Source organism: Buceros rhinoceros, unplaced genomic scaffold (genome assembly GCF_000710305.1).
Source record: "Buceros rhinoceros silvestris isolate BGI_N320 unplaced genomic scaffold, ASM71030v1 scaffold2507, whole genome shotgun sequence".
NCBI lineage: Eukaryota > Metazoa > Chordata > Aves > Bucerotiformes > Bucerotidae > Buceros > Buceros rhinoceros.
Genome location: NW_010422583.1, coordinates 22,739 through 31,806, shown reverse-complemented (window position 1 = coordinate 31,806; position 9,068 = coordinate 22,739). Strand labels below are relative to the sequence as shown.

The window sequence follows — 9,068 nt, the reverse complement described above, 5'->3', positions numbered from 1 at the left end:
TTCCTGGTATTTTGCCATTTTCCCTTCATTGATTTCTAAGGATTATGAGCTTGCATTTCACAGTTACTCTCACACAAGTGTTGACTCAAATCTTTCATCTAAGGTTCCTTTAGGAAAGCATATTGTAATGTCTATACTCTTATATATTGGATTATATAAATTCAGATCCACAAGCATCACTGATTCAGTATTCAGCAAAAATCTAGGAATGTAAATCCAATTATGCAGTCAAAAGCCTTGATTAACCACCTAGATGTTTAAGATGCAAAGACTTCTATACTTACATATTTTTATATGTAACATATATTTTGCATATATTACACTAATGTATTATAGCAACTAGAATTCCACTGTCACCTGTGACAAATGCTTAGGTAAAGTGGCAGGACTAAGCAGCTCAGAGTCTATCCTTGCCAAATGTGATTTTAAAACAAAGTATCTCCCCATTGCAGATCCCTGGGACACCTTCTCAGCAGCCATACTCTCAGCTCACACAGAATCATCACTGAACAATTAAACAATATCAAAAAAGGCTATAGCAACACAGCAGCTCAGTGGCTACAGCATTTGCACAGAAGGATCTCAATTTTGTATCCTTCTTGGCCTCAAATCCTGATCTGTAACTTCCCAGAAACACGTCCTATTGCAAAGTCTGTGCCCAAACCAGGAACCACTTCCAGTACAAGGGTTCAGTTTCGAGTTCCGCATCTGGGGCATCCAGGTAAGGTAAAAGATTCTTGAAGATTATTTTTCCACTTTAAAATAGTACTTACAGGCTTTTTATAGTAAACTGCCACTGTGCAAAAACCTTGAAGGATTTCTCAGAACAGAGCTATGCATCTGAGCAAAGTTCTGCCATTGTAAAAGCACTTGGAGGAATAGGCACCCAGAAAAAAGGTTCATTTTCCAGTTTCCTCAATAAAACACAATGCCATGGTTTAGCACAGATAACAGGATACAAATAGCTTATTTCAGTCTGCTTCTGTCCCTTATTGCAGCATAGTTCATTGTACCTGAGATAATGGCACTCACTGACGTGGCGGTGTTGTTACTAGGCAACCAGAGATAAAATGCAGGGTTTAATGATTTTTATTTAATGCATTTTTATGAGAAAGTACACTCTCTTTTTTCCTCCCTTGATATTATTTGAGGTGGAATGCTGTTTACACAGGGAGATACATTTAGCCATCCTCTGCAATCCAAACAGTATTCAAACTGGATATTCAAACAGCCAGACAACAAATATTTCTAAACATATTAACTCTTACCACTATCAAACACTTACGTCATGGCAATGGCTGAGATCTCAAACCACTTCACCAAGGACAAGTACTCAGTAGGTCTCACAGCGGAGAATAACAACGGCAAGGAAAGACAACAGCTTAGGGATTTTTGGGACCTTTACAAGTATTTATACACTTCTCCACGGCACAGAGCAACAGCCCAGGCATGTATTACCTTTCATCTCTCCTGTGCTGTCATGACACCCACACCTGGCAAGGTCATACTATGTTTTTTCCTATGGCTTTGGGTTGCCTTGATTCTCTCCAAAAAAGAGGCATCATCACCAAAAGCTGTCCCTCCCAGTGGGGCTTTGCTCACAGGAGCCTCTACAGAAGATGAGCATCTTAAAAAGTGTCCTAATACCACAGTCCTTGCCCTTGCAGTCTAGGCAGACATCCAAGAGGCCTCCCTGTAACTCCAAGCTGCTACACAATTCATTTCCCATCACAAAATAAAACAGGTCTGTGGAGGGGCCTGACAGCAGAGCTGCCTGCTGAATTCAGCAGACGTGTCCTTCATTCAACAGAGAGTGTTAGAAATACTACCACATATATAAGACCACACAAGCCCTCAAGTTTCTTCACATGTCAAGCCCTTCCTTGGCAACTTTACAAGGACTGGCGGCTGATATATAAGCTGTGACCATTGCATTCCTTTCAGATTGGCTGATTTCCTGACTCTCCTGTCCTTTTAATACGGGCAGGAAAGCGTTCATAGAACTGAAAATCAACTGAAAGCCTCAGGCTGAGTGTGTGCTGAGGGCTCACGTCCAAACAAAGCTAGAGCTCTGATTACATACTTAACTCCTGCAAGTTCTGCAAGATTAATTGAAAAGCAGATGAACAGAGAATGCAACACTGTAGAAGAACTCAAAAAAAACCCCAAAAACCAAACACCTGCGTCACTTTGCTTTCGTAAATAGGTAACACCAAACTAATGCTGCCAATACTGGATTATTTAAAATTTTTCTCTGCAAAGGTTACCTTCAAAATAACAGGAATCATGCAATTCCATTGAAAACTTCTTTTTGACCCTCAGTACTGGTCATCTTTACACTAAAGCAGAAATTCTACTGAACTCAGCTGGATCTTTACAGACAGTTACCTGTACCCCAGCATACCTCCTTATTATCATGAATGTTAGCAGGCTCTACTTCCTATCACTCAGATAAACAAAAGAAATCCATGTAATGGTCCAAAATATTTGTGCAGGTCAGTAAATAGTTCTTGTATTCCACTGGAAATATACAGTCAGTGATTTCTGATCCCCAAAAGGGTACTGAATGTCTGACCATTTGCCTAGTCAGAATAAAAAAGGCTAAGGGTCAGACACATCAATTTGAAATTTGTTTTAAGGGAATTTAAAAAATCAGTAACTCTCCGCTGTGTGCCGCAGTAATGGTACAGCCTGACTTCCTCCTCCTTCAGAGGCATCTGTACACACAGTCAGCCTGCTCCCCACAACAAGGGAGCGGGCAATGGCTATCGTTTTGTGGGTTTGTGAGGTGGGGGGTTTTTTGTTTCTGCTCTTATCACCCATACCCACAAATGCTGCCAAGTTCTCCCACTTTAGAATTCATATAAAAATTCGGTGTCTGTCCATAACTCAGTTAAGAGAGTGCAAAATGCCATACTGACTTCAGCTAGAGAATAGCAGATTTAATACATTAAAGAAAAAAGTGCATGTATGTCAGGAGATTTCACAGCTCCTCAGGTGATCTCAGAAGGACAGGTTAACAAATGCAATTGATTCCCACTGCTCTTCCAACTTTCACCAAGTTCACAGATATCTTGAGAGTGGATTTCCAGGAGTTTCTATTTCCCTTAGTAGGGGTCTTACAATGCTAAGTGCCATTCCATGTTTTTTATCAATGATCAGAAACTAAAACAAATCTGGGGAAAGATTGGTGAAATAATAAATCCTAAGAAGGAAGTGGCAGTACCAGACACCCAGATAAAACGAGTCTATTCGAACAGAATATGTTTTATAACAAAATGCCAAGTTAGGTAGCTATCATCTATAAACAGAATCACAGAATGCTTTGGGTTGGAAGAAACCTTCAAAGGTTCTGTAGTCCAACCCCTTGCAGGGAGCATGGACTTCTTCAACTAGATCAAGTTGCTGCGAGTCCTGTCCAACCAGAGCTGCAAAGTTTCCATGGATGGGGCTTCTACCCATCCACTTACTCTCTGGGCAACTTGTGCCAGTGTTTCATCACCTGTGTGAGAAATTTTTTTGCACAAAATTTCTTCCTTATATCTAGTCTAAATCTCCCCTCTTTTAGTTTAAAACCATCACCCCTTAATTACTTGCTATACTTACAGAATGCATGCTGGAAAACACTGATTATACTTTTCCTGAAGTATGCTGGAAACAGATCAACAAGGTGTAAGCAACTAATGCTGGAGGACACCCTATATAACCATCAGCAAAGAGTACAGATATGCAAACAAGGAAACGGCAGGACCAAAGCGTAACTCTACTTTTCGGGTGACATTAGGGGTGACAGTGTTAAAATGCTGAAGACACTCCAGCTGGTCACATTTGTAAAGTTTCAGAAAAAAAAAAAGTGAGAAGGAGATGGACATAAAAATGATAGGAGAACTGAAGAAAATGTTTTACAGTTATAATCATTAAGACCTCAATCTCTTCATCACATAAACAGCACTGAGAAGTCACTCAGTGGGAAAGGTTTCAGAAAGGTTTTTAATCTAGAAGAAGAGTAAAAGCACTGGATGAAACCTAAAGCCAAATTAATTACAGTAAAAAGACATATTTCTACCAGTGAGGGTGATTAACCACTGCAACAAGCACAAACAGAAGGATGGGATTTCCATCTCTTGTTTTCTTTGCTTCAAGACAGGAAATCTTTCTGATTAAACCTATCTTCCAAAATTCATGTTATACACTCACAGAATGTACTTACTGAGCTTAACAGTGACATACACTAATGGCCTAATATCCATCCTTCCAATGTCAAGTTTAACAAATGAAGTTCTGTTGCTGAAAAAGAGGTTGCTTCTAGCAGACTGGATAAAACTAGTTGTATACAAATAAACAGAAAAGGGAAACAAATAACCCATCAGAGTAAATATAAGGAACAACAACTCTTTTTATGTGTATTTATAGCATTCATTTTAAAGGAAAAATTTCAGCAACTCAAAAATCAAAAATACAGCGGGATATACTCAACTATCTGAAAGGACGTTGTAGTGAGGTGGGAGTCGGTCTCTTCTCCCACATGACAAGTGACAGGAAAAGAGGAAATGGCCTCAAGTTGCACCAGGGTAGATTTAAGTTGGATATTAGGAAAAATTTCCTTACAGAGAGGGTTGTCAGGTATTGGAACAGGCTGCCCAGGGAGGTGATGGAGTCCCCTTCCCTGGAAGTGTTTAAAAGGCATGCAGATGTGGTGCTGAGGGACACGGTTGGATCAATGGTCTTAAAGGTCTCTTCCAACCAAATGATTCTGTGATACATCTAATTTTTGCTAGCTACCTGCTCAGCTTGATGCTTCGTGCTACACAAGCAGATGTTGGCAGCGTAAGTCTGGTTGTGCAACAGAAAGCTCCACATTCAAAATCAGGATGAGACCCCCAGACTGAGTAACGACGATCCTGTAAATCCCAATTAATCACTGCATGACTCTGAAAACAAGATTGACCTGTAGCTCATTTGATGGAAAGGAGCAGCAATGGCTTCAAATCTCTACTTCTAGGACTGTCTGCTTATGTTAAATGGTCAGTGTGTGAAAAACAGAAACAGAGCTGGGAACAGACACCAGAATTCAGAAAACCATACTGCCACGAGAGTATCCAAACTAATACCTACATAAACTTTCTTATCTCTGTAAAGCAGGATTGAGTATTTCACCCTTCAGCCTTGAACAAGGTTAACTAAGGAGTAAGGCAAAACTCTTTTCAGTTGCCTTGGTTCCCTAGGTGATTAGCTCTAGACAGTTGCATGCTGACAATGCTCAGTACTGAGGATGTACTAGATGCCATCCAAACACAACATTCTGAATTACACCTTGGAAGAAAGACACTTAAAATTTAAGCAAATAAGGCATTGCATTTGGCACAAAGTATACATTTGTCCTAAATTTCTGGTCATGCCTCTTCACCTCTTCATATTTGTTCAAAAAAATCTAGAATTGTAAAAGTTATATCAATATGCCACCTTACAAAAAACTTGTCAGTTTTTAAATGGTACTGACAATGCAAGATTCATGGTGGACACAGTTCACAGCAGATCTACTAAAGACTGTTGAGTGGAATTAGAGCAAGAAGGATGTCACATCGTTGCTACTCACTGACAAGAAAATTCCATCCTATCACACTTGGATAGAAGAGCAGAAGGAGACAATAAGATGGAATGTAGGTGGAAAGCTTTGATCTACTTAAATTCTCTAAATGCCAACCTAAACAAAGTATGAAAGGCAAATGACTAGAAGGAAAATAAATGACGAAGGAGTCTTTATTTCATCTTTAAATGGAAAAATATTTTAAGGTTTCTTAAGAACCAACTATGAAAAATTCATGTACTGTTGCTGAATTGTTACTGTAAGTTGTATGACAAATTCTCCGTATTCTTTACCACAGTTCTGTAGAACACAAAGAAATAACTCGAGTTCCCAAATGTATTATCCAGTGATGTTTATACAACAAATATATTTTCCAAATAACATTTTACCAAAAAAAGCCCAAAACCCAAACCAAAATAAAACCCAACCCCAAACAAAAACCCCAAACAAAACAAAAACTCTGGAAGAAACACAAGCCTCTTCTATTTAGTATTTACTAGAAACAGTCTAGAAGAGTTTGTCTGGGTCTTACTGTCAAACCATATTCAGCTTGTACTAGGAACACAAAAAAACTTAACAGAGTGATGAAAAAGCTAATAGAGCAGTCTGTCTTGTAGATACTGCCATGCCTTAGCAACTCTCCAGTCAGCAATGTATTTCCAGTGCAGACTACTCCATGTTTTTAAATGGTGTAATTTTAGATAACAAGGAAGAAAGGACAAACAGATTGAAAGAAACTTCTAGATCATCTAGTCCATCCTCTTTCCCAAGGCATAAACCAGATGTCTGTCCTTCATTTTGGATTGATATTTATGTAATATATTACATTTTAGAGACTGCAACTGTGATAGCTCCATGATCGGCCCAATCTATGTAGTTATGTACTTTCCTTTCTATCAGTAAGTTTTGCATAATGTCTTGTACGAATCTTCTCAGCACAGCCTAAGACTACTGTTTCTTCTTTCATCTACATATTATTGTATTGAACAACTTTGAAGACCATGGCTGTGTTTCTCTTTCAAAGGATGATCACAGTGAACACAACGTCCTGGCCAGGATCAGACGAACAGTAATAAAGTCAGGAGCAATGGTGAACTAATCACTAAGACAGAGCATAGTGCTAGGAGTAGGCAGTCCAAGGAGACAGGTTAGACCACTGCTTCCTCTGTCAAATCACTCAATGAGTCAAGAAAAGGAGAACTCTGTCCCCAGAATACCAAGCAAACCAAAGCAGCTTGTTGACTGCAGGGTTATAGGGCTTACTACATTTCAATTCCCTACCTCTACCACGGTTGTCTTGGCAGCTTTGCACATAGGTTGGTTGAAGTTCCTTGCAGTTTTCCTGCAAAAGAAAACAAACAAACATTGAAAGTTATAATAGTATGAGGAAAGACTTTTCAGAGATAAGCTACTACAAGTATTTCTGTAACAGAAACACAAATTTTTTTGTCAAATAGCTAGAGGACTAGTAAAAAAACAGGGAGGAAAAACTTTATGAATTGTGTAAGATGCATATGAAAATAAATCATATTTTGCCACATTAGGAAACATCTATTACAACTCTTTTGACTTTTAATCAACACATTGCTTAATTGAATTTGGGTATACTACTGATATCATCATTTATTAGATCCAAGACCAGCAGGTTGGGCTTTGTACAATATACCTTCCCATTACTTCACTGCACAAAGAATGAAATTAATCTCCACAGGGGGGCCAGCACAGGGCCTTACAAGCTCTCAAGTCCCACATATGGCTTCATAATTCAGTCTAGGGCTCGGGATAACACTTCGCACAGTACCAAATTTAATCGAATTCTCTTGATTAAAAAAGCTGTGCCAGTTTTGGCACTCACTGCAAGACCCTGGCATTCATCCTAAGTACTCCCACACAGTATTTCTGTAACAAGGAAAAAACCTGCAGTAACATGACATGTATCACGGTACTGGGATCTTCACCGAGATCCTAGTAGGCATAAGGAAAAATGAGTGCCTTATGTCACCTCCCCTCTTTTTTTCAGAAAGAAAACAAAACTGTGTGATATAATATTTAAGAAAAATTATGTAAATTTTACTGGCCACTTCAAGCTTCTCAGCAATTTTCTTTTTTAAAAAGTAGAATAATTGAAAATTTTCCATGCATATGCATGAACTAGGGCTCAAAACGAGTCAAAGCCTCTTTTCTCTCATTCTATTTCCATAGAAGAGATTTTTTTCTGAGGATCCTAACTTCCCAAGGCGGGGATCTCTTCACCCTGTTGTGCGAGGATCATGCCTAAAGCTACAGCCACGCTGAACTTTGGGATCCTGCTGCCACCTCGTGGCTTTACGGGAGGTAGAGAATTGAAACGGCCAAATCCTGAGTTTTAACATGCAGTTTTAAAACGATTTCTAGTGCAGAGATCTACAGATTGAAAGCAGACACGTATCTTGGGGAAATTCTGTTTTATTTGAAGAGACAAAATCTTCAGTCTGTGGTTCTCCTCTGCAGCTGTGTAAACACAAAAGGATGTAAGAGGAAAAACATAAAAAAACCCCAAACCTTGGATTCAGATTCTTCTTTTAGTGCAAGAATACAATACCAGCTAGTAGTGATTTAGGGAAAACTACCCTAAAGTAGGTAGAGTAGAAAATGAGAAGAAAAATAGAGTACAAAACCAGAATTAAAATAGCAGGAGAATGGATACAAATGGGGGAAGGCAGATAGGGAAAAGGATTCAGTATTTCATTCCAAGCAATTAATTTTCTGAGCCAAAGACTTCTACAAGACTATAGTGGCTGGTCTGATAGTAAAAGAAACTGATACAAACATAGGGGAAAAGTTACAAAAAAACCATTTCAATGTCTAATTAAGAAGAGTTAATGTCCTTGATTCTGACTGTATTTATAAAAGCAAATGCAATTTACAATGTTCTTCGGTTAGTACAGTGTTTCAAAAGCAGCAGTCTTTTACAAGATCAAAGGTCTTTTTTCTAAAGAACACATCATCCAGCAGAACAAAAACCAGAAACACTATCCTCATTTTCCAAAACAGAATAATGTTGAGGTTTTTGGAGTATGAAATCCATAAACTAGTTAGCCAAGTTTGCCTTTATATTTTAAGATAGCTTACTGGACATCTAGATTCAGCCATGTCTACGGAGTCTGTTGTTCCTGGGAGAGATTCCTAAGCTGATCCAAAGGCATGACAACAGCTTTTCTCCCAAAGGTAAAAGATAGAAAGCTAGGTCATAGTAGACTAAACCTATGAACCACACCCACTAAGTATCTAATGGTGCAGAGATGAAGAGACACGTGAGGTATGAGCTGAATTTACATACTGCAGGAATTGAAGCATGAGGAGATGGCCTAACATGACTGTCTGTAGCAGCAGGGACTTTGACTCAGGTTATCCCTTAAACATCTCTGTTCCTTTGTCAAGAGTGTACTTTCACCAGCAATGAACCACACCTTTGCTTGTGAAGTGGAAATATATTGGACTA

The 9,068-nt window shown here is 38.9% G+C and overlaps 1 protein-coding gene across 1 annotated transcript in view; it reads right to left on the bottom strand.

Annotated features, from left to right (window-relative positions):
- OXCT1 (3-oxoacid CoA transferase 1) overlaps nt 1-9,068 on the bottom strand; it is a gene marked incomplete at its 5' end in the record, with an annotated part of 79,314 nt that overhangs the window by 50,182 nt on the left and 20,064 nt on the right. The window contains one exon of the mRNA XM_010140079.1: nt 6,869-6,929. Coding sequence (XP_010138381.1) covers nt 6,869-6,929 — 61 coding nt within the window. The remainder of the gene's footprint in view (nt 1-6,868; nt 6,930-9,068) is intronic.